The 25,161-nt window shown below is 40.9% G+C and overlaps 1 protein-coding gene across 4 annotated transcripts in view; it reads right to left on the bottom strand.

Moving 5' to 3' along the window:
• Window positions 1–10,677: 10,677 nt before the first annotated feature.
• Window positions 10,678–25,161, bottom strand: part of DISC1 (DISC1 scaffold protein) — a 214,490-nt gene continuing 200,006 nt past the window's right edge. For 3 of the 4 annotated variants that reach the window (XM_071549549.1, XM_071549546.1, XM_071549548.1), the window contains exons 13-14: window positions 20,414–20,530; window positions 10,678–13,391 (exon numbers count right to left, since the gene is read on the bottom strand). In XM_071549549.1, coding sequence (XP_071405650.1) covers window positions 13,242–13,391; window positions 20,414–20,530 — 267 coding nt within the window. In that variant the 3' untranslated portion in view covers window positions 10,678–13,241. The remainder of the gene's footprint in view (window positions 13,392–20,413; window positions 20,531–25,161) is intronic. The other variant, XM_071549547.1, reaches the window with a different exon arrangement.

The raw sequence follows: 25,161 nt of genomic DNA, 5'->3' as shown, positions 1-25,161 counted from the left end.
TCCTGAAGCAGCCTCTGGCGTGAACTGACACTCGATAGCTTGTTACCTGTGTGGCCCTCATAGGATTCCCACAAAGCTGGTAGGTAAGAGATGCTGAATTGGCCTTGCAGCTTGTCTTCTTCCTCTGCCTTCCCAGAGTAACCAGGCACCAGAACTAGTGTGAGCTGCCAGTGTAATCAGTGTTCTCCCTCCTGCAGTAACATCACAGAGCACAGTGACCTTCCTCTCCAGCACTGGGAATACCCAACTATAAGGCCAGGTCTCAAGTGGAGGAACTGGAAGCAGACTTGGTGGAGAAAATACATGGATAGTGGAGTCCCATGTATATTCTAGGAACAGGTCGCAGATCTGACAACAAAGGTTAGCTGTGGCACCCAAAAACCCTGCCTAAATTTTGGCTACCTAAACTAGATGTATGTAGGGCCAGAGGCAGGTGTTGCACAGGTTTGTCCAGGTCCTGGACTGGCCAATGGAAGGTGTTTCAGATGATGGTGCCTGCTAGGAGAATCTTTTCAAAAAGCAGCCCTTTCCTCCCTCCTCTTCCTAGAAGAGGAAGGGTGTGCTTGTTTTTCTGTGCTTGTGTTCTCATGTTTGCAGTGCCTTGAGCTGCCCTTGCACAAGGCATTTGAGAGGGAAGGACAGGGCAAAGAGACAGTCCTTCTGTCCTGTACACCCTGCTGGCATGGGCCAGCTGCAACCACCTGTTACGGTAGCAATCCTATTGTCCTGGGCCTTGCCAGGTATGCCCACACATGGCACTTATCCTGAGAAGAGCATGGTGTCTATGCTAAGTCTGAGACTGGCCTACTGTTAAAACCTGACTGGTGTTACAGACCTCATTGCCTCATGTCTGTACTGAATGTTTTCTCGTGGCCATAAAAGGAATGTGGAGGAAAAGATAAGAAAAATAAGCTTCTGTGATGGGCAACATATCGCCTTCAGTCCTGAGAGATCAAAAGCATCAAACTTCACTCTGGGAAAAGGAAGACTTGGTGATGTGCTTTTGGGGAGAAAAAATAAAAATCAGAAAATGAGATTACAGAAGTACTCATAGTTCTGCACATGGCCAATACGCACAGCTTGCGAAGAGCACAGAGAGCTATAATTACATTTGTATGGATTATAGTAATCCATGAATTTGTAGCCCATGGGACCTGGCCATGTTGGGCTACAGAAACACAGCATTATCAGGTAGCACTTTGTGATGTGCTAGTATGTGTCTTGTGGCTTTTTTTCCTTGACCCCAGAAGGACCTTTCCAGCTGCCCTACCCCAGTCTGCATTCTGGTTAACAGTGATAATTTGTCTTTTGGGGGAGTGTAGTCTCAATTGTACATTTAGGAGGCAGGAAAACCCTACCACCCTTTGAATTTGCCTTAAGGGACAGCATAATAATGGATTTATTTAAATATAACCCAGGAATTTACTTATGTGTTCTCATTTTCTTACTGTAGTGTTGATTATGCAGATGCAAGCAATCTTAAAATCACAGATCACATTGCTCACCTTTGAGATTAAGCTTACCCCAGCTTCATCTGTTTGACTTCTAACATTCCTCATTCTCTGGCTTAATGCAGCAATTTTGGAGTCCCAGTCCCCACAGGGGATGGTTCAGCTCAGGCTGCTCACTGCCATTTCACTGTTTGAATTTGAGCTCTCCCTCTTGGCTTTAGTAATTGCTTGGATACTCTTGACAGTACCCACTTCTTTGAGAATTTTTTTTAAACTTACTAATGTCTCTGCTGGGACAAAGGGAACACTTTCATGTTCTCATCTGAGAGTACTATTCTCCATAGAGGCTGTTGAGGTGTATGACTACCTAAATATCCACCTGCAACCTGTACTCAAAAGAGGTTATGGACAAGTTGGAACACTTCACATGTTATTAAATAGACTGAAGGACAAATTTAAAAATCATCAACATGGGGGCATGGGTTGAAGTAACTGACTCTTTCACTAAGGTGTTGAGCATCCTCCATGCCTCCTGAAACTGAGGATGCTGGAGGCGCTTGTGAAGTGAATATGTAACACCTCTACTATTGAACACTTCATGCTTAAAGGGCAACAGCGATGGGATAACATCAATTGAAAGTACTAACTCAATATGTGACTGGACAAAGTTTTGTGTTACAGAGTTTGTATTATTAGTGTTGTCTGAAGCCAGATAGCAGAGGTCATATTCCTGTGGGTTCTGCAACCATAATTATTTGGCCCTTGGATCTATTCAAAGTGTTTTCTTTAAAGATGTACAAACTCAGGCAAGACAGGTGAGTTGTGCTGGGAGTAATTCTGCAGACTTTCTGAATAGCCTTTGAGTTTGTAGGATGTTGGGGATTCACTGGTGGAGTGATTTCTAAGGCAGATGTGGACTTTCCTCTGGTCCTGCTCTGTCCCTCTGCATCTCCTGATGGAGAGCACTCTGTTGTTTTGTGCACAGTAGCTCCTTGGCATCGTGGAGTAGTACAGTCCAGCAAAGCCATCCAGCATGTGCCCAGCCACTGTCAGAAGCTTCCCTGGCACAAGAACTGCAGCATTTATGCTAAATAAGAAAATGTAGACCTACCCTTACCAGTTAATTACTGTGTCAGATTCAGTTCATTAGTCATGTCATGATATGAAAACAGGGTCTTGTGAGTGCAGATAGGAATTAGTAGTATCAAAGGGGCTGAGAGGTGGGGAAGGAGGAAATGACCCTGTGGATTAACTGGGAATACTGCACTCTCCAAGGAGGGAATGGACATAGTCTGCCACCTAGTCCTGATGATGTAATGCTGCTACCTTGAAATGCATGACGGCTGCTGAGGTCCTACAAGCCTTTAGTTAAAGGGATCTAAGAAATGAGCTATGTTAAGTTGTGCCCTTTAAAGAGACCTACCTCACATTTCCTGCCTTACTGGATGAAAAGTGTCACTTGTGGGTAGCCTATAGAATTCTGCAGTGTCTGGCCTGAATCCATTTTCTGTTTACTGCAAGAAGACCAAAATTCTATCACCCTCTGAAAGCTTCACATCTGTCCCTGAGCCGAAGGAGCCAGGCTTGTACTTTACTGCTGCAATGTCTGCCTTCTGGTGAAAGTTTGTTTGCCAAATGTCACCATTCCTATTCTTCTATGAGCACAAAAGAGATGAACTAAGAGGGGGCTGTCTTATACCAGTTTGAAAGGAGAAAGACATATGAGGAGCCCAAGCAGAATCCAGATGCTGTAAGGATGTGGTTGCAGATATCAGAGGTCTTTATCTTGTTGTCACCTTAGGTCAAGCTTTCCCTAAGTAGCTCAGCTGTTCCTCCAAAAGGGGCTGTAAATTGTTGCTTGTAGTTAAATTTTGTCTGAGTCAGTGCTGCTTGTAAAGATGCAATTTGGAAATGGACTGGTTTCCATTACAAGAATCCTGTGTCAATATCTGTCTAATCACAGGTTTCTCTAGCATTTTAAGAGCAGAACTTTGGAGCCATGTCAGTGGTGTACCTCTTGCCTGCATTTTTTTCCCTGGTATCAATTTGTGACTCTCCTTGGAGAACTCTACATGATCCTGCACACTTTAATGCTCCCTTCAGCAAAACCTCTTAAAGGATTACTTTGACTTATGATTAAAAGTGGCATGGAACACTTGGCAGATCTGAAACTAAACAAAATAGTGCTGTTTGCTTTCTGGTCTTTTTTTCCCTCCTATCATGGAATGATTGGGTTTGGAAAGGGCCTCTGGAGACCTTCTAATCCCCTCCCCCTGCTAAAGCAAGTTCAACTATTTTAAAGTTGTCAGATTGCATATGACACCTGGAAAGGCAGGTGGGGTGTGGGGTTTGGTTCAACACTCAGTGTTTAGCCTGGGAAAGAGTGGGGTGGGAACGTGTATATTAAAGTGCAGGAGAAGCTCTCCTTTTGACAGCTGTTAATATAAATTCTTGTGCTGTATCCTCTGCTAGACAAGGTGCATATCTGCAAGGGGAAACCTGAAGAAGGAGGGAAGGAGTCCAAGGAGCATCAGAAGGTGGAAAGAGAAGCTGAAAATCAGTATCAGGTTCTTGGGGAGTAGCTGAGGCTGGGAGAAGTAGAGCTGCTCACTGGACTCATCCATGTGAGTGGTTCCTGCTGAAACTCATTGCCTCCCAGATGCAGAGCAATGTTGTTCCTCCAGATGAGAGGTAGTAAAAGTTGTCAAGTCCTTCTTTTATCCCTAAGTACCATGGGAGAAATTTTTCTACCTCTTGGTGAGTCTTGATGTGAGCAGTGGCCAGTGGCTGGGAGTTGAAATACTAGATTCCTGCTGGAGCAACTTGTTTAGTCTGGATGAGAATTAAGCTGCATTCAGTGACACACTGAGACTTACAAGAGCATATGGTTGAAAACTTGCCACCAAGTTGTAAGGACTTTACCTCCAGTGGATGATGACTTCTTCAGTCTATGCAGTCACACAAAGTCTGCCTTTTCCTATGCCACATGCTTCATGGAGGATGTCTCACAAGTTTTATTTCTTTTACAACAATTCAAGGTTATACAAAGCCTTGCCTAACTGCAGGGGACTATGATATCTTTTCAATTACCTCAAGCCTCACTGAAGCACTGTAGGTGTTTTCAAAATCAAGCTGGTGTCCAAAGTCAAGGAGATACATGAAAAAAAGGGTCTGAACATCCTGTGCCAGATGCACAGTGCCTCCTTGCATTGGGGATTCCCATGGACTGGCCAGGAGACCTGACTGGTGAGTGCTGGCTTCAGCAGGAACAGAGAGGCATTTGGATTTCAGCCTAGCCTGACTAAAAAGCTTAACTTGGACAGCCTTGACATTATGCAGTGTTTTTATTGTCAGGGTGTTGGTAAAATTTAGCAAGGACTCAGGTTTGCATTCTCAAAATCACTGATGTGCTTAGAAGCCCTGAGAGATGGAGAACTCTGCCCTTCCAGCTGCCTTCAGTGAAGGTAGCACTGGGCAGCACTGCTAAATTTTTGGGGATAGTTTGGAGTTGTCTATAAGGCATGAGAGATTCATCTTTCCTATTTCTCTGAAGTCTTTCACAACTAGTAACTGAGCTACATAGTAACCACCCAGGACTGATAAGTTAACTCTAGGTGAGACTGGTACAGTGAGGTGCTGAAAGCTTGTGCTCACACAGCCCAGCTTCAGTAGGGTCAGACAGTCAGGCAAACCTTGTCTCTTGACCTTGATTTTGTTGTATTTCCATGCAGATGAGTTTCCTTTGCCCTTGCAAAGATGGGAAAGGTGTGTGAACATACCACTGTAGCTGATAACCCTCTGTGAGAGCCTGGGTCTGTGGTGCCAACAGGGTCCTGTAGCTCTTCCTGTGATTCTGTGATGAGATAGCAGTTCCCCCAGAGGAGCTGTGGCAAGCCCCTGCCTGCCCAAAATGTGTTTTTTCCCTACTACTTCAACCAGTAGAACTAAACTTTCTTGCCTGTCTGGTGGTGTTCTGTCAGGTTTTATTGCAGGGGTAGGGAAAAGATTAGTAGACACTTTGAGTGTGGGGTTAGGGACAAATGGTTCTGCTCTCTGTCTGGCTGGCTTTGGCCTCTGAAGAGGCAGATTTGCGCAAGACTTGGCTGAAAAGAGCTTTCTCTGACCTGAACTCAGGGGATCCTCAATCCTTGATGAGCATGCCTGCCTCCCCTGAGCATCAGGCTTTCAGCAGGCTTTGACCCAAAGGAGTCAGGGTAAAGCATCTGGGCTCTGTTTATTCCCTCAAATGGAGTGTGAGTGCAAGGAGGGGGGGTGTGCCTGCACACATATGCAGAGTGCAGGGGTGAGGACTGCTACAACCACCCATGCCTGAGGTGATGTGCCAGCCCATGGCAGATGCAGGATGCTGTGCAGGGAGATCAAAGAGGAGAGCTGGAATGAAAAGATGACCAGCAGCAGTGGAGGAAAAAAAAACATCCTTGAAGTACAGTATGAAGTTTGCTCCTTTCTTTCAAATGGATGCGCCATTTAGGACATGCACAAGCCATATGTAAAAGGTGTTAGAGGGATGAATGTGAAGCATGTGTGTCTGCCTGAGCCTTTACCTTGGGGGTGGAGTGAATGGAGGGAAGGATAAGCAAACTGGGAGCTCCTGACCACAAGACATCAGACATTTTGCTTAGGTTTCTGTAGTGTACTGTCCATACACAGAAGTTGGGATTATTTCCTTCTATTGATTCAACTCCTAGACCTAAATACCACATTCCCTAGTAAATGACCCAGTGACAGTTAACAGCTGCAGGCCAAACCCAAAGCTTACCAATATCTTTTGCACAAGATAAACAGGTTCAGTTACCAATTTATGGGGAAGGTAAATAAAAAATCCCCTGAATTATTGTTCTGCTGACCTCAGTATATCTTCTGGGAAGAACTTCCTAAAGTTGAAGAACTAAGGCTGCAGAAGAGGAGATATTAACCAGGCCTGGTGAACTAGTTCTCTTTCAGGAGACAACTGCTGGTTGTTTTAGTTTGGTTCTTTTCTTCCCCCTAAAGTAGACCCAATCAATATTACATTTTCAATTCAAAAAATAAATCACACAGTAGAAAGAAGGAAATAAAACTGGTGATGCCTTACTGTTCCCATGACATAACCAGGGAGAGTATGACTGTAGTGGAAGAGCTGTTCTGTGTTACTGCTTTCTGTTCACAATGCTAGGGAGACGTCTGATGGGCAGATGGGGATTTGGTACAGTTGTATCACATATAGATTCAAAGAATTTGGAGTATTTGATGAGGAGACAAAAGAAACATTTCCCATCAGGACTAATTGAGGGAGACTGGCTTCATTTGCTACAGCTCATTATAGAAAATTAGCAAGGACAATGATCATGTATGGCAGTGAGGGGCAGGGTGTTCTTTTCACCTTTTCTTTCTCATTTAATAAAACCAAGTAATCAAATGATGGCACAATGAGCCAAGATAAGCAGTGCCTGATGGCTATGGTGCTGGTTGGGTTTCTTTGGGTTTTCCTTTTTGCAGAGGAGGATGCCCAACCTCATCACTGCAAGTGGTGCTCTGCTGCCTTTCAAGCTGGAGTGCAGTTCAAGTGCTGTGGCACTGCCTTTGCTCCCCAGCCACCAAATCTGGCACTAGCATCACCCTGTCTTGCCTGGTACTACACCATGAAAAATGTCTTTAGTCCATTTAACCTACCTACACCTGGGAGGGAAGAAATTTGCTTCCCTAGTCAGGCTGTGAACCATTTTGTAATAGCTTCAGTCTTTGCTTCTAAGGAAAGATTTACAGTAAGGCCTTTCTTACTGTTTGGTTTCAGTTGCCCTTTGAGTCAAGGTCAAGATCAGAGACTAGATAAATGGGCTTTCCCAACTTGTAGACACCCAGCTGTTCTTTCCTCCAACTCCACCTCTGCAGCTAAACAACAGCTTATGAAAGCATTTCTCCTGTGCGTTTTTTAAGCCATTAAGTAAAATGCATATATTTAAGGTAACGCACTGTGACTACTACTCAGTGCCATTATGTATCATGCAGGCCATACAAACTTGGATTGTGATGTTTTCTGAATCAAGTGTAGAAGGGCATTATTCACAATTTCTGGGGGGGGAAAAATCCCAAACTTCCTTTAAGTTTGAGAGACAGAGTTTCATGCTTCCATGAACAATTACTCTTTCTGCTAAAAATTTGTTTTTTCCTCTCCCTGGTGTAGGGTTCTACCAGATGAATCAATCAGTAGGCATTGAAAATCCTTCTCCATGTAAATACTAAAGGGTATGAGTGGGTCACCTTTTGGGCTTTAGTTAGCAAGTTGTCTGTATACTGAACTTTGCTGGTCTTCTGTTAGAAGGAAGTTAGTTTTTCCTAATCTTCAAAGATGTTCTTGTACCTCTTCTCCTGACACCTTGACTGCTTTTATTTTGTGGAGGCACACCAGAGGTGGCAGTGCTCATAGACTTGTCAGTACTATGTGCAGATAGCAATGCCATGTTCCTGCTCTTCAGTGTTGCCCATCTAAGTGTGGGAAATAGCCTGGTCGATTAGTCAGCTGTTGCTTCAGGAACTCATGTTATTGAAATTAAAGGAGTAAACTGTGACCCAAACTCATCAGACAATAGCTAAGAACAAATAGGTCTGACAGCTTGACCTTACCGTAATTGAGACAGAACAAATAAAACAATCCTGGTACCTCTAAATTTCAGGTTATGGAGGATGCAGAAGGAACTTTCTGAAAACATACTTTAAAGTAAAAACAACATGAAAAATTAAGTTTCTAGAAGCCTACAAAAATGGGAGAAGGTGATAATGATGTATCCACCTCTCTAAGTCCCCAGGAGTGGAACAGCTTATCTCTGGTACCTCTCACCCAGTCCTTGTGACACTGACTCCCAGCACTGAAGAGCTGTGCCCAGCTCCCTGCTGCTGATTCTGAGCCTTGCCCTGGGCTGCTACTACCAGAAAGCCTGAGAGCAGGCACAAAGGTTCTGGGATTGAACTGATGACTTAAAATCTTGAGTCTACTTGACAAGGAAACAGAGATCCTTCCTTTGGTGTTTCAAAGTCTCATTATCAGAAGTAATAAAATTGAGGCTGTTTTCTTCTTATAAATTGGACTGGCACTGCGGAAAGGTATCTTAATTTTCCATTTCTCCAGTGGGATCTATCGTGCATCTCCTAGCTGTGACTGACTAGTTTAATATTCTTTCTCTTTTGCCACTTAGTATTCCTGTACAGCTGCTTATTGTTACCGACTATTTGTTCAGCTTTGGGGGTGATTATAAGAACAAATTGCCAAGTGATGTACTGACACTGTGTGAGTCTTTGACAGTGCCCCAACACCCCCTTCCCAAAGACACTGCTCTTCCAGACAAGAAAACAAGGACAGTGTGACGGAGTGTCATGCATGTGCAGAACTCAAACATTTCCTTACTCACTCAACACCAGATGTTCTTTTCCCAGGCCTCATATTCAAGACTTCATTAGAAATTTGAGAGAAATGCTTTACTGTGGCTGCTGGCTTGGCTGCTTTTCAGGTTCAGGCAGAATTTTCTATATTCCCAGGCCCTTTTTATTTTTTTAATACTTCTCCAGAAACTTCTATTATCATCTTTAGCAAGGCAGAAAAATATTCACATGTGCATAATATTTTAGATCTTCTTTGTAGCATGTTAAGCTCTGAGACTAACTAAAAAAAACCCTCTTGGTCCCAGTCTCATTTTTAATAGGATAGTAAACTAAGAGGATACATGAGGATTATTCTAATCTTACCCTGGAGCTCTCTCCAGTACTACTGCCTATCTGGGACCCATTATTGAACTGCCTTCTCCAGTGGTCTAGAAAAGAGGCACACTTATCTTGATTTAACAAGTAATGGTAGCAAAAGCCTGAGCTGTCATGCTTTAGAAAGAATGGGTTAGCTAATTGATTGTGAAGAAAAGAAATACTGGGCTGGAGCTAATCACCCTTTGGGGTGCTGTCCTTTACTTGCTTTCTCCTTTAGTCCTTTGAGAACATGTTTCTACACTGGGGTGGGGGGAAGGTGTGCGTGTGTATGTGACACAATCAATTACTCCTATGAAGCATGTGCAAGGGACTGCTTGAGGTGAGTTGCTTTCTCATTTTGCAGCTCCCCTCCAGCAGTCCGTTTCATGTGCTTTGGAAGAGCAACAGAGCTGGTGAAGGGGCTGAAGCACAAATATTGAGGAGCATGTGAGAAAATTGTGTTTGTTTAGCTGGGAGAAAAGGAGGTTTGGGGGACATTATTGCCCTCCACAACTATCTGAAAGGATGTTTCAGAATTTGGAAGTCAGTCTCTTCTCTCAGGTAACAAGTGATAGGACAAGAGGACATAACCTTAAGTTGAGCCAGGGGAGGTTTAGGTCGGGTATTAGGAAAAAATTCTTCTGTGAAAGGGTTGTCAAACACTGGAACAGGCTGCCCAGTGAGGTGATGGTGTCACCAATGCTGGAGGTATTTAAAACATGTGTAGATGTGGCAGTTAGGGACATGTTTCAGTGGTGGACATGGTAGTGCTGGGTGAATGGTTTGGCCCAGTCTTAAGGTCTCAATCTAAATGATTATTCCGTTGCTGTGGCAGGTTAATGCTCAAACCCTTATATGCCTATGTACTCTTCAAACCTTTTGAGTCTAGTGTTTTGGATAGGGACAGCACATGTCCTGGGCAGGAAAGGGGCTTATTACTGGTGACATTATTGTTTTAGGGTGGCGGGAGAGCAGTCCACCTGGAAGTGAGAGTTCTAGCAAGCATGTGAGAAACTGGGCCTTGGGACACTATACACACTCTCCTACCTCTATTGGGGCAATAAACGCATTTAAGAGCATTACTTCGACCTCAAATATTGCTGTAGCAAATCCACAGTCTTACTTTCCTTCCCTTGACTCTTAGCAATGGGTGAGGAACTGAGGGAGGGCAGGCAGGATTCAGTTGTGCACAGCAAGACAGAGTAAAGCTGGGACCCAAGTGCAGGTTTTACCTGTCTGTATAGTTCTGCTTGATATTTCTTTCTACCCCTCACACTGAAACAGCTCCATTTCACAGTCAGATTCCAGTCTTGAATATGTCTTTAGATTGTTTCCAAAAGGCATAACAGACTCCCTCACGCAGACGAATTACTGCTGTCAACAGCACAATAATAGTCACACACATGGTTTCTTTCTCCTTTCCTCTCCTCCACTCCACATGATGAAATTTCTAAAATGTTGTACACCGCACAGAATACAGACAGACATTGGGTTAGTTAAAAACATACTTCTCTTTATTTCAAAGTTTTCTATCCTTAGATAAAAGGCAGTTGATACATTGCATAGTACTTTTTTTTAGTATGCTTATTATCAAATGTATCTGAGAAAAGGGATGGTTACTGGCTCTAACTTCCCACAACAAATAGTGAAGTTAATGGAATAATAAATTAAGTAGTAGTAGTCAACATTACATATAAAATAAATGTTAACAGATACAAATATAACATGAATGATGACTGATTCAATTTCCCTTCTCAGGAGTTCAGTGTCTTACTAGAGTGGTTGCGTAAGTCGAGTTTTTATTAAAATGTAGAGGTGTTTCAAAACACAAAAGCCACACAGGCTTTTTTTACTGAACAGGAATGTCTTCAAGAACCCTTGCTAGTGAGAATGAGAGTGCTGTTTTTCTGCCCCTGTGATGGCTGGTCACTATCCCTGTTGCTGAGCCCTTGCTGCTGCAAGAAGGCAGACTTTATACAGCAGCTGTGGCTGATCTGGGCTCTAAGGCACTTCTAGGGCCTACCTACTATTAATACTGCAGGCATTAATTATTCAAAAGACAAAACTCCACACAGGCTGCAGTGTGTCAGAGAGGACTGTCATGCAATCTTAATGGACTGGCCATCATTTCTGGGATTGTCCTCTATAAATGCTCATTGCTAGAAACTCAGTACCCAAGCCCTCTGCAGTATTAACTCATAAGGAGCTTCCAAGGATCTTAAAAAAACCAGTTTCAAGAGTTCTATCTTGTCACTGTGCTCCCTTTCCTGTTACTGAACTCATGTGGGTTTCCATGAGTGCTTTCTGGCAGGCAGGGGTTCCTGTGCATTGCTGGATGTCAGGGTGCTGCAGGCTGCCACCTATGCTTGTTGGGCTGCCTTGAGATGGAGACAAAACACCTTGCTCAGTTGCCAAAGCTGCTGTGGGGAGGTAGGTATTGTGTAGGGACTTGGAGGAAGAAACTTGCCAGACCAGCAGCAGAGCAGCAAGAGACCTCCATTTGAAACAGGATCGAAACAAAGTAGCAGAGTCCACACATGCTCAAGAGCCAAGAGTCTTTATAGCAACATGGATGATGGCCTGTATATTATCTAGTGGGAAAAGTCAACCAGGCTCTGAATTACAGGGTTGTAATTTGACCCTGAAATCTGATGACTACAGAAACTGTCTGAGCTCTGCTACCCTAGTTGACAACTGTGTGCTCCTCAAGGCAATTATAATCCTGTTGTATGTCTTAGCTGCCTGGCACTGCATTCCTCCCTCCTTATGTACTTCACATTGAGGTAGAAGTTTCAACTAGTATTAAAACACACAAGAAAATGAGCACCATCTTAGTGGGCAAGGAGTCCAAACACCTTCAAAATTTACTAAAACATTGACAACATGGCTAAAAATAAGTAATTGAAGTAGCAGTGAAAAGTAATTCTAAATGTCACAGAAAAACAGTATAAAAAAAGTACAGCACTGAGGTGCAAGACATTTTCTTCATCTATTGGATTTAAAACAATTCAGTGGTGTTTTTTTAAAAGAAATCCTCCCTCTGAAACAAATGAGAGAAACAGAATTTATGACATCAGAGATATACTGGTATCAAAGTAAGAGTACACAATGAATTTTTAAAGGCATTAACTCTTTGGAACAGTATCTAATGAAGGTAACTTATAATGGTGTTGGCTTCAGTTCAGCATTGCCTTTATTTCCTATAAAAATACACATTTAAGTAAGTATATATAGACATACGTGTCTTGCAAAAAATCTGCATTCCTTCTTAATTTTATAAGGAAGATCAAAGTAATAGTAATAATCTTTACATGGAAAGTTAAATGTCTTATTTTCAAACAAAATTTAAATGTAAGGAATACATATCAACATAAATTTTTTTTTGTTTGTTTTACAACCCCTCTTAATACTAAAGCAAGTTTATATTACTACCTAAATAAAGCCAGTTAAACTACTGCTATAGGGGCTGCTGTTAGTTACCTCCACTGTACTCAATACCACAGAGTAAATGAGGTCCAAATTTCAGTTGAAAGAACTTGGTTAGCTTGAATTTCATTCTATTGATTTAATTATTGGCAAGAATGTGAAAATACATTCAGTGTAAGAAAGCCGTTAAAGCCAAAGAAAAAAAATCTTACTCTTACAGCTAAGTTTCCAAGAAATATTGGATGTTCCAGCTTTAATGCTGCATTTTTAAATCTGGGGGAAAAAATAAATCCATGAGTAAAGGAAGACAGTGTTTATGAGTCTTCAAGGCGAACATTTCACTGACATTAAAGGCAACTTCGCAGACTCACTTGAAATGTATCAATTTGTAATCTACGCATTTACAGGAGCTGCTCTGTTCTGAAAGCTGTTTCCCAATCTGTGCCAAAACATGTAAGGCTGCGTAGCATACTTCTGATGATAGACCTTCGGGCTCTGTTTCTCCATAATTGATTTAGTTATTAGGTATGCAGGGGAGAGCAGAGATCCCTGAGGCTTAGTAAAACAGTATTCAGTTACTAAAAGCAGCCCTTTGTGAATTAATGTCATCCTACCAGTTCTTTCTGCTCATTATTCCTTCAAGTCTTGTTTTCCTGGACACCAGCTGTCACAGAGGAAGTCTCCAGCCTTTTCTTCTCCTGCCTCCTTGGCTGACTGAAGTTGCACCAGCATGGTCTGGAGTGTCTCCTTCACCACCTGGATCTCCCTCTGCAGAGACTGTGCACACTTTATTAAGGAATAATCTATAGGTGATTGGCAGTCCCTTTCTCTTTCCAAGTTATTAAGCAAATTTCTGTTCTGCTGCTTATGACAGATGGCCACGGCTATCTAATTGTAGCTTCAACTTCTTCCAAATTGTTTGGATTAAATATTAATACATTTCTCACACTTGCTTTCAAAAGAAAAATCCAGGCAAACTCAAGTTCTCAAGTAGTGTTATTTAGCACTTTAAAAAGGGAGGGGATGGGGGATACTGTTCTCATAGGAAGGAAGGAGATAAAGAAATTGTACCATGGAGGCAGCAGCACTAGCTCTGAGTTCCCTGCTGAATGAAGGGTGGATTTTTAAGATAGAGACAGACCCCAGGTGAAGGAAACAAGGCAGTAAGAACAGTCTGAGATGTAAGCCAAGTGACCGCAGCTTGTGTGGCATTAGTGAGCTCAGCAGTATGTGCTATGCAAGGCAGGGTGGTAATCTAGGTAAGCTGCAAAATGAGCTTATAGCAGAGAAAGTGTGCCTGCTCCACTTACCTCCAGAAAACCTTAATGTTAACTGAATTATCGATATAAGTGTAAGGCAGAACATAAAAATATAAAGCTGTACAAGACTCCACAGGGAATGCTTTGAACAAGTTGAAAAGCAAAGAAGGCAGTAGCAAGACTGTACTGTTGTGCACCAAAAGGAAGAGGGCCACCTGAAAAGTATTAAATAATTCAGTAAAAAATGCTTCAATTGGTTAAGAAAGAGTTTTCCATATTTTATTTGCCTCTGTCTAGTTCAGGTTTCCTGCAATGCATTCAGGAAGAATGCATTGATGGCTAATGGCTCAACTTCTGAAAAAGACTTTCCACTTCCTTCTTTCCCCAGCTCCACAATGATAGTGGGAAGGTGTCAGATGCTGGCAACTAGAATCCAACGGGTGCAGCAGTGAACAGACTGGCAGAAGAAGGCAAGACATGAATGGAGACAGTGGCAACTGCTGACATATGCACATGCCTTTAAGTGGCTGGGCTTCCTAGGCAGCATAGCTTTTTGCTATGACTAGCCTCTCCTGGGAAGAAGCACCCTTTGTACTATCAATATATCTTACATCAGCAAGATTATTCATTGTTGAAAGAAGTGCAAGGACTGGGTGTAGCTCAACAAGACAACCAGCCTTATCTTCTCTTCCATAGCTTACACTATGTGGAGAGGAAAGCAAGCAGAGACAAGTCAGAGACTGCTGAAACGCTAAACCAATGACCAAGTCTATGTGAACAAGCCCGAAAGCCTGGCCCAACCACACTGAGGCCTCCTGTACAGGTATGGCTGAAGGGCAAGGACCCCAAAAATCAGAAATAGATTCCTTTCTAGCAGTACATCATGAAATTATCCACTTCCAGGGAAGTGAAATAGGATGACACTGAAACAACTCAGTTTCAGAAATACAATGCACAGAAAGGATAATGCATGAGGACAGGCTTCATCCTTTACAGAGCTCATATGTTATGAAATGTTATTTTGCTTGACCCCAAAGTCAATGCAATGTCATGAAAAAAAGACACCCTAAGGTTATGTGACTGTAAAAAGTGAGCAGCTGCTTTTGAAACATTGCAACTAGAGTAGACTGGTAAAGTTATACAAACCCCTGCTATTTCAAGAAGTCATTATTATGCCTCTGAAAAGTCTTTTGGCTGCTTTTGATTCTGTTGTCAGTTCCTCAGAATTTCATCTTTGTGTATTTATATGCATTTACTAGGATGTTTTGCTCTTAATGTTCATGCATACTTCTAATTTCTGGACTTAGAAAGGTTAATCTAAAGGTTTTCTGTCTTTGATTACAAATAATAGCAGTAAATGCAAAGCTTCTCCTATCCAAGGATCTCAAAGCAGTGTACAAGGACAAATTAATTATGCTTTGCATCTTCTCTGAAGTAAGAAGCATTATTATCCTCTTTATAAGTGGTCCCGGACTCTCCACCTTTCTGCAACTTAATCATGAGACTCTGCTGAAAATCTAACTGGTAAACCAGAAATTCTTCAGCTTATGAACACCATGAAGCTTCTGAAATTTAATTACTTCAGATGTGTAGTCTCTGACTACATGCTGTTACTTGTACTATCCCCAGCAATTAAAAAATTCTTTTCAGGTAGAGAGAAAAAGCAAAATTGAAATGTTTCTCTGTCAGTGGATGAAAAATCTTGAACGTTGGAAGAAAATGAGGAAGACCTGGAAAGAAACTCCTAACCAACAGAAAGATGGAACAACAAGAAAGATGATCTTATAGTCTAATTACAGTGAGTTTCAATAACCTCAAATAACACCTCAATCATCTGTAGGCAAGTAACTGTCAAACAAGCCTTTATGGCTAAGCAAAATCTATGGTATATGGCTGAGCATGGAATCTCTATCCATATACAGAGGTTATAACTGGATTAACAGCTTTACCCATTTTAAACATTCAAATAAGGGGTTTGCATGGGTCCACATGCAAATGTGCCCTTCATGCCTAAATTATCTATCCAGTGCCGCAAATAGTGAGCCAGCATCCAAGGCAGAAGCAAAACTGGGTTTCAGCTAGGAATACTTTCTAGTCCTGCTGTCTTCCTGTGAAAAACTGACATCGTATCCCCAGTGTCTCATAAACTGTAAATGAAACGGCTTCACACAAACACAACCCATATTCAAGGATGCTGCAGCTCTAACATTGTGCTCCATGAAGCTTTTCACCTTCTTCTCTTTGAAAAACTTAAGTATCATGACAGAGTCCATGATTTACAACGAGATAATAAGCAGATCTAATTAGTGTAGGCAGTTATTTAATTTTTGGAAAAAATGAGCCCATTAATGCAGCTACTATTCTTTCAGCCCAGATGTTTAGGGAAAAGGGACAAAAGGTAGACATTATGAATCAGTTGACTTCCTATAGGAGAGGTCAGAAACTAAGAGTGTATACTATAAAACAAAAGATCTTAGAAGGACAACCAAGTACTACACCACTGAGTCGAGGTAAGGGCCTATGGGATTTTGAAGCAGAACAGCAATTTTTAGACATCTGAAGAAAAAATTCTTGAAGAACAGAAATAATCAAAAATGTTGTGGGTTTTTTTGTTGTTGGTTGGTTGTTTTAATTGGTTAACTATTCTGCTTGGTTCCAACAGCTAAAAGTTACGGTGTCTGGAGACAGACACTCTGCTCGATGCACCACCACCTAACTGCAGATGTCAGGCACCAGTACACATGGAGGGGTCAGCCAGCTGGAAAGGGGCTCTGCAGGAAAGGTCGTTGAGGCCACGGGTGACAGAGCCGAACATTTGCCAACAATGCTTCTTGAGGCAAAGGTGGCCAGCAGCCTTTCAGGCTGGATTAAGAAAACACTACCAGCAGGGGGAGGGAGCTGATACTTTCACTATCAGGCATTGGAATTGGCTGCCCAGAGAGGTGGTGGATTCACCATCCCTAGAGATTTTTAAACGCAGATTGGACGTGGTGCTGAGTACCATGATCTAGTAAATGGACTAGAGTTGGACCAAGGGTTGGACTCGATGATCTTGGAGGTCTTTTCCAACTCAATCGATTCTATGATTCTATTCTATACTCAGCACTGGTGAGGTCCCATCTGGATGCTGTGGGCTCCACAGCAAAAGAAAGAGATGAACTCTCAATGTGACTCACAGGGGAAAGGGGTCACACTCCTGTCATTTAAAATAAAATCAAAGAGGGCACCATTCCTACCTCTTACTCCTGTGGGATCCCAAAATTTCTTACAGGTTCACCCAGGGTGAGATTTCACAGTGAGGTACAGACAACAATAAATTCCACACTCACAATTCTGTTGAAAACCTACTCTGGTAGCAAGACTTGTATGAGAGCCTGCCATATGATAAAGGTCAAAGGTTAGCAAAGTGACCTGCAATGCTTAACAAACATTTAGGCACAAAATTCTGTTTCCGAAAAAAACTGATTAAAATGTCCATTTTAAGACGAGGAATGAAGATTGCTTTTATAATAACAGTCCAGCCAGGTTTTCTTCCAACAAAGCATTTTTATGAGGAACTATTATATGCATTCAAATTGTCTATCAAAATGTAACTGCTAATTAAGAACAAAAATGACTGTGAAATTGCAATATAGGCTCCATTTAATTTTAGTGGGAATTCCAGGCCTTTACTGTCAGCGAAGTAACACCTCTCATCAGCTCTGCAGACATCAGAATAAGTCACCTCTGGTTTTTCCAATTAATGATGCAGACTGTTTTCATACACTCACTAATGATTAACCATAATTGAATGTTTTGTGGGTTTATTTGGTTATACTATGTAGAATTTAGCAGATATGTCATAGTGTTACAGAGAGCTCTAACACACCCCACACCCCCCATTGTTTGATGCTTTTTATACAAAAGTAGTTTAATGTTTGCTGTGAAAGATTTCAGTAATAAATTAGAATTGCAAGTGGGTCTGTGCCTATACTCAGGTCCAAGAAATACCACCGAATTTCTCCTTTGTTCAGGTCATACTGGCAATTACAACAAGCAGTATGGTTGATTTAAGGGTGCTATCCCATCAAAACATAGAATGAAAAACAATGACATCTGGGTTTTTCCTTCTAATTCAAACTTAATTATTAATCAAAGCTATGACACACACTAAAGACTGGCAAATGGCTTGCGAGCATCAGGAATTTATTTTTCTCAGTGGAGTCTTTAAAAGTCTTTTAATAATCTGACAACAGGACTAATTTACATCTGTGCAGCCCTTAGTTAGATTTTTGACCTAATACAGTTTGTAACATTCATGTGCAAGGCAGTTTTTTTGGGAATGATGGGAAAGGTGAGAATAACCAGTGAACAAGAGTTTGAAAAACTTACATTGCTTTCATTACAATTTCAGATCTTTAAACTCCTGCTCTGAGTTCTACAGATTTTGAATGAAGACTGCATAATTGTTCAGTATTTGCAACAGGAAACAGTTTATTTAAAGCCAAATAAACTACCATGCAAACAACACATACATCTATTAACAATAAATTCTTCTATGAGGCTAATTGTTGTCTCCTATCTCAGTGGTAGTTCTTGCAATATATTGAAGTTACGAATGAGTGAAAGTTTATTTTATAGGCACTGAGTAGTTTTTATTTAAAAAAAAAAACCACAACAATCTACAGGTCTGGAGCAATGTGGTAGCTATTTTTCTCATTCCTTTTTGAAGTATAGCACAGTGATTACATGTACCAGATGGTAACATTTTATGCACATTGATCTGGACTACTTATGAAATAGCAACTGAATGTTAATGAGGGGTAGCTGAATCGCTGAACTGCTTCTTTGTATGTCCCTATGTTTTAAACACAGTTTCTTATTTTGTGACTGATGGTCTTGCTATTTCCAGGGTATCACACAGCATGCATAAAATGAGCTGAATTTCACTGACAGAGGAAATCAGATCTCTATCAGACAACCGTGGCTTAAAACAAGACTAATGTACAATACTTCTGAAGCATCTTAAGATTAATTTCATTTTTTCAACTAACTCCTGCAGTTTGAACAGCTATGAAGAAATAAGCAAGCCCCACAGAAAGTATACATACTATTTGGTATACTTGTAGTATATTATCTTCTGGAACTAAAAATGCAGTTTTCCAGCATATTTCACCTTACCTAGTAAATTATAATTATGATCAGACCTGACTGTTCAGAAGGCCATTAATTTAAGTTCCCTGCAAACAACCCATAACTCCAACTCCCAGTGTTCTTTAGGGCCAGTAAGAAAAGCTCAGAGTAAATATATGTAAGGGAGAAAGGAATTCGACACTGCACACACAACCAAGTATGTCCACTGTAAATATAATTAAAAGAACACCAAATCTCTCTGTATACTGAAATGCTTAGAAAAGAAAGATTTGTAGTAGTAACAAATTACTGACTGGATTTCTGCCCTCCCATGCAACCTTCCCCCACCCCTTAAAGTTTATCCTTCTGGTACCTTTGAGTAAATTAAATTTTTATAATAGGAATGTTGCAATGACTTGGCAACTGATGCCCAATTATTTTACACATTGTGGCATTTCCTCACACTACTTTTATTCCTTTCTCTAACCTATCCCCACCTCAGCTTAGCAGGAACTATATCCTTTCTAGCACAATCATTACCTCAGCTCACATTCGGGTGTCTGCAAGGGCTCCTCTGCTAATCTACCCAACCTGCACTTACTATCTTTCTTCATTATCCCCTTGACCGACACCTCTTCTTCACAAAAAACCTAACCAGCTAGAGTACTCTCATCTTCCTTGTCCTCACTGGTTCTTACTCTTTTTACCCTTTCTTAGAAGAAAAAAATCTCTTTTATGGTACATTTTTCCTAATAAAGTGGCAAATGAAATGAAACTCTGTGCTCTTAGATTTTGAAATTTTGAAAAATGCCCAGTGAATGCCTCATAAAGAATAAGGAATCTTAAAAAAATACTGACAGAGGAAGCACAGAAAGAGACAAGGGTGCATAAGACAACATCTCATCTGGTTACTTGCTCTGGAGTATTAGAGACTGAATAAATTCTGTAAAATGTCACATGATACATCTGTTGCCCATTGTTTTAAATGAAAAAACTCCAAACTATATGTGACAATATACACAATCTGAGTCAATAATGTAGTATTTAATTTAGCTAAATCATGTTGGGAAATGCAGGTGCATGAACACTTGTATCCATGCAGCTTTTGGTGCACTACGTATTTACTTATACACCATTACAAACAAAATGATTGTAACAGTAAAATAAAGGCTTTTCAGTGCCTAATCTCAATTTACCAAGAGCTAACTTCTATTTAAATCAGTTAAAGCAGGATCCACCACAGTGAAAATGCACTGTAGGAAAACTTACTACACAAAAATGCCAATTTCAGCAAGACAATCATTTCTACCATTCTTAATGTATCAAATCTACAATAAGAACTAGCATTCCATGTGAATCTGAAAGGCAAGTATTTCACATACATACTTACATAGATTGATACATATCTATAGCTATAGCAAAAAGGATATGAATAACTCCTTCATCATCTCTGCAGGTGGAACTTTGCAATTGATCTTCCAGATGCGTCAATTTCTCACTTATTGCTTCACATTTTTCTCCCAACTCTGCAGAAAATATGAAGAACTCCTACAGAAAGTTGAAAAAGGAAAAAAAAAAGCATGTTTGCTGCTGGCTGCCCTTTTCTACATCAAATTTGCATCAAACTAAAGGGAAAACAAAATATTAGTAAGGCGATATGATGCTTTGGAGTGCAAAAGACACTGCCTAAAAGCAAATTCCCATTAAAGAGACAAAAAGCTGTTACTGTATAATAAACTAGCAATTTATATGAAGTGGAATGAGTCTGTCGTCTTAGTCTACTTTCTAGCAGAAAAAAGTCATGATCTCACTTTCAGCAGATGATTAAAGGGGTGTGAAGGCCAAACTGCTCTCCCTCTTCCCTGTTGTCTCACCACAGCAGGGGAGAGAAATCTCATGCCGACCACACCATTGACGTTCCCAAATTTCAAGGTGTTCATGTAAATATGATTTATGCTTTTAGGTAATTTAAATATTTCAAGCAGCATCACTTTTTGTATCTCTTATACACACAAAATGTACTTATATTTTTGAAGAAAAATCTGGCTAGAATACTTAGGGACTTTGATGCATTTTGTTTGATCAGTTGAACAAAGTCTGTAGATTATAAGATGAAACCATACTATTTACTGAGTTTCATTAAACGAACAAAATTTTCAAAAATAATGCTTCTTTGCTTAGAATTTATACAGACAAATACTTATTCTCTTTTATACCAGTTTCAAAGTCCTTTCCATAAGTTTTTTTCAGATATACTGCACAAGAGTAATTTCTATCTTTTACATTTTTCAGTGAATAGCACTTTGAGAAATGACCCAAGTAAGCAGCAAATATGAAGTTAAAAAAAAAATCTGTCTATTTGTGCAGCTCTTTGACAAACCTTTCCTCTCCCCCCCATAGTACCATAGTGCTGCCTACAGTGAATGACAGGTATTATTTGTAAGGAAAAGATTATGGTGTCAAGATGAAGCTCTGCTGGAACCATGTTAAAAAAATTGGAGTAATTTACCAGCTGGAATCCAGAAAACTTGATTTTCTCTAGATCTGGTCTATGCACTCATTCATAAAGCCAGCATGTGGCCATATACAATTTACAGAGAGTTTTTCTCTGCTAAAAGATAGTACTTGGGCTCCTTTGCACTGATATGTTCCTATAAGACCAACCATCAGTGGTTAAGAAAAATCAAGCCTTCGAAGGTCTTCCAAATAAATTGTGCTAATACTTGTTGGAATGCTGCCCACTGTGAAACAATCTGAGCTTTAGAAAACACACTCACCAGGCCTCAGTTCTGTGCTATCCTTTCACTTTGCATCGCACACTGCATAGGCAGAGTCAAACTCGAGGAGAGCTTTGCTTGCTGGCACATCCTCTGTTATGGCACAGAGCTTTGGCCCTTCTGCTTTCCTAGGGCTCTGCCACACATGGCTATCCAGCAGATTGCACAGGTACACAACCAGCTGCAGCTCAAACCCTGGACGGGTGGGCTGGCTAAGAGACGTTATGTTGCAAACATCCGCAGCTCAGACACAGAGGAGCACCAGGGCTGAGCCCCTGGGTCTGTGCACAAGACTTGACATCGCCAGAGACATTACCAAACATGAGAATCTCCAGCAGCACTCCACAGAACTTAGAGATGTGAAAACAACCCACTGTTTTTAAAGAGAGAACAAGGAAGGAGAAAAAAAACCATTCTCCTTGCAGCAACTAGGAAAGTCCTTTTCTCAAGACCAGGGACAGAAGACGAGGAAGAAGTCTTCCATCCAGCAGCTAAATTATTATTCTGAATACCAGCAAGACACCATATGCTGTTATGGAGTAGAATAACCTAGGCAATTTCTATCAACAGAAAGCTCTTAGGGAATCATTCTGTGACTTGCATGCAAGAACAGATTACAGTTTCTAACAGACCTTAGGTGTCTGACTAAAAAAGTCAGTAAATTGCAAAAACCCCAAGTACCCTGAAAGCACATCTAAAATTATGACCGTGTAGAGAAAGCTCCACCTTTGAACACTGATTTTTCTCTAACAGTTCATTACATGCAAGAAAATCAGGTCTTCACATAACCATAATTTCAAAGAGCAGCTTAATTTCTCTTTAATACAGCCATACTAGTGTAGGGATAACCTATTCCTGCATCTATGTACCCCAGCTGCCTTTTTAGTTGAAATGAGAAGTTCCTCCAATACTTTAGACAATCATCCTCTCACAGGAACTTAGTTACACGTGCCATGTGAAAAATGCAGGGGAACCACAACATAAATTATGATTTTCCAGGACACACACATATATACATGAAAATGGAAAAAAAATATACACTCCTCTCAAAAATACGCAACAATAATTCTAAATATTCAACCAATTCCACAGCTTCTGCCCTCAAGGCCTCATTTGAAAAAAGTTTGGTAGCCCAGAGAAGTAGATAGAAAAGATTTCTCTTAGTGCCTTTCATGCCTGGTAACATCACTGGTAACATTTTTATTTGACATTTGTCAATGCAGGCAGGGAAACCACTGTCAGGGACACACAACCATTCAGAACAGCTCCCAAATGGAAAGAGGCACTTTACACTGATTAACAGTATCTCTGAGAGGGGAGTGGACTCTGCCTCAAGCTCAACATATTAATAAAATACAACTCATCCAGGGTTGTAGGTTATGTCAATGCTACAAGATGCTGTAAGTTTTAAGACATCTTTGGTTATTTTTGCACTAACAGCACTTTCAGGAAGCAGCCAGGAGAGATTGCAGGAATCATGAATAGCTGAGATGCAATATTGCTTTATGGATTTTTCTGTGAACAGGGAATGTAGCTGGTTACAATTTTTTTTCTCTAAATCCTTAAGCAGGTAAAACCAGCACAAATACAGGTGTGAATTATTTTTTAAGGTGACATTCTTCTGCCTTCTCACACAAAGCAGAAATTCTTATTTTTTCCCAGAGATGTGAGAATCTGACCTGAAAAACAGTAAGAACGATGTTCCAGCGGATGCACTGCTGGAACATCAGCAAACTGCATCAAGAGCAGAGGGAATGGCCTCTGGTTTATTCTTCTGCATTTCATTTTAGTCACCTATGAGCAACAGCTCCTTGACCGCATTACTCAAGGAAAATGTTTGATCAGCTTTTCCAGTGCAAACACCTTGAATCTAGTTCAGCAATTTTATATAGAAGAATAACTATTGCCGTAGCTAGATTAATCTAATTCTATTAGGGATTAGAGTCTATATTAGAGCCTTTTGTCATTGTGCTGAAAAGTGTGATTTCCAAATATATCCTTAAAATTCATTCTTCCCACAGAGGAACTTTTGTGAAAAGACATCGCCTTACAAACAGCAATATCATAATCGCAGTAAGATACAAGCCTTAGAAGACTTGTTTCTTTCAAAGCCATGTTTCTTTCACCTGCACTAAACTTTCTCTCTCCTTTAACAGTTAAAATAATTCAAAACAACATGAAGAATAAGTAAAAAGTTGCCCTTGCAGACAGATATTTCACATTATGGCACAAGGTTTAGAACAGTGACCTACTGTTGGCAGAAGTGCTGCATGTTTGCCCTTGACCTTTGCAGAAGTTAATGGCAATTCTCAGCTCTTGAAACTCCAGAGCATCTGGCCAGGGCATCTCTTAAATAATTTCTAGAAACAAAATGCAGGCATCCATATGTTTGTCCTGATTGAGCAGATGCTTCAGTCACATGTGGGCCAAGTACAAATGCCCTCAGATAATGAGCTACACAGCTATGAGGTGTCCAAAGCACAGGTGGAGGAATCATTCATTCCTGCTCTGCATCCCAGATTTCCTGCCCCATATGCATTGTCCTGGGCAACTGCTGTAGATGTGGAAGGCAACATGGCCACTGAGAAGGTCTACTCTCTGAGTCTGAAATTAATGCACGGTACTTACGACCAACAGCATCATGGCAAGGTTGACCAGAAAGCAACCAGGGACCACCAAAGCCCACTCTGTGACTTGTAGTGTGAACAAGTCTACTGCGACTGTCCACGGCTGGTGTCTGTATACATGGCTCATAGCAGCTGACAAGGGACGTGGTGGTTCTGGCTGCATGGTACTGCTCCAGGGCTAAACCGCCATTGTGATGAGCAAGTTTTCCTCCAGCAAATTTCTCTTGCTACAAACCAAGATGGTTACATTTGCTTTTGCCCTTAAACAGTACACAACAATAACTATTAGTTGTGCTATTTATCATTATCTTTTATGTGATTGAAGATTTTGACTTCCAACCAGATCAGGATTTCTAAACCTTTTATTTCTATACCTTTCCTTCTTTTATTCACTGTGTTCCTGTCTTCTACAGATTGAGGTGTCCAAACTAGTGCCATAGTCCTCTGGTGGCTTTGGCATTCTCAGCTAAGCACAGCAATTATTTCTGTCTTACAACTGGCATTCCCTTTAATGAGGCTGCAAATGACATTTGCTCTTTCTTCTAACACGATGAAGGTAATGAATCCACTACATTTGTAGTCCACTACAACCCTAGATTCTTCTTCTGCAGTATTGTCATCTTAGTGGCTATTTACCATCTGTACACATAAATCGAACTCTTTTTCTCCCTCAAATGTAATTTGCACCTGTCTTTTAACATATCCCTTTTTATTGATTTCAGGCTATTCTTTCAATCTATCAAGAGCATTTGGAATTCTAATCCTAATTGAAATT

This window comes from Pithys albifrons, chromosome 2 (assembly GCF_047495875.1).
Source record: "Pithys albifrons albifrons isolate INPA30051 chromosome 2, PitAlb_v1, whole genome shotgun sequence".
Classification (NCBI taxonomy): domain Eukaryota; kingdom Metazoa; phylum Chordata; class Aves; order Passeriformes; family Thamnophilidae; genus Pithys; species Pithys albifrons.
The sequence above is the reverse complement of the archived record's forward strand: the minus strand, read 5'-3'. Positions and strand labels throughout refer to the sequence as shown.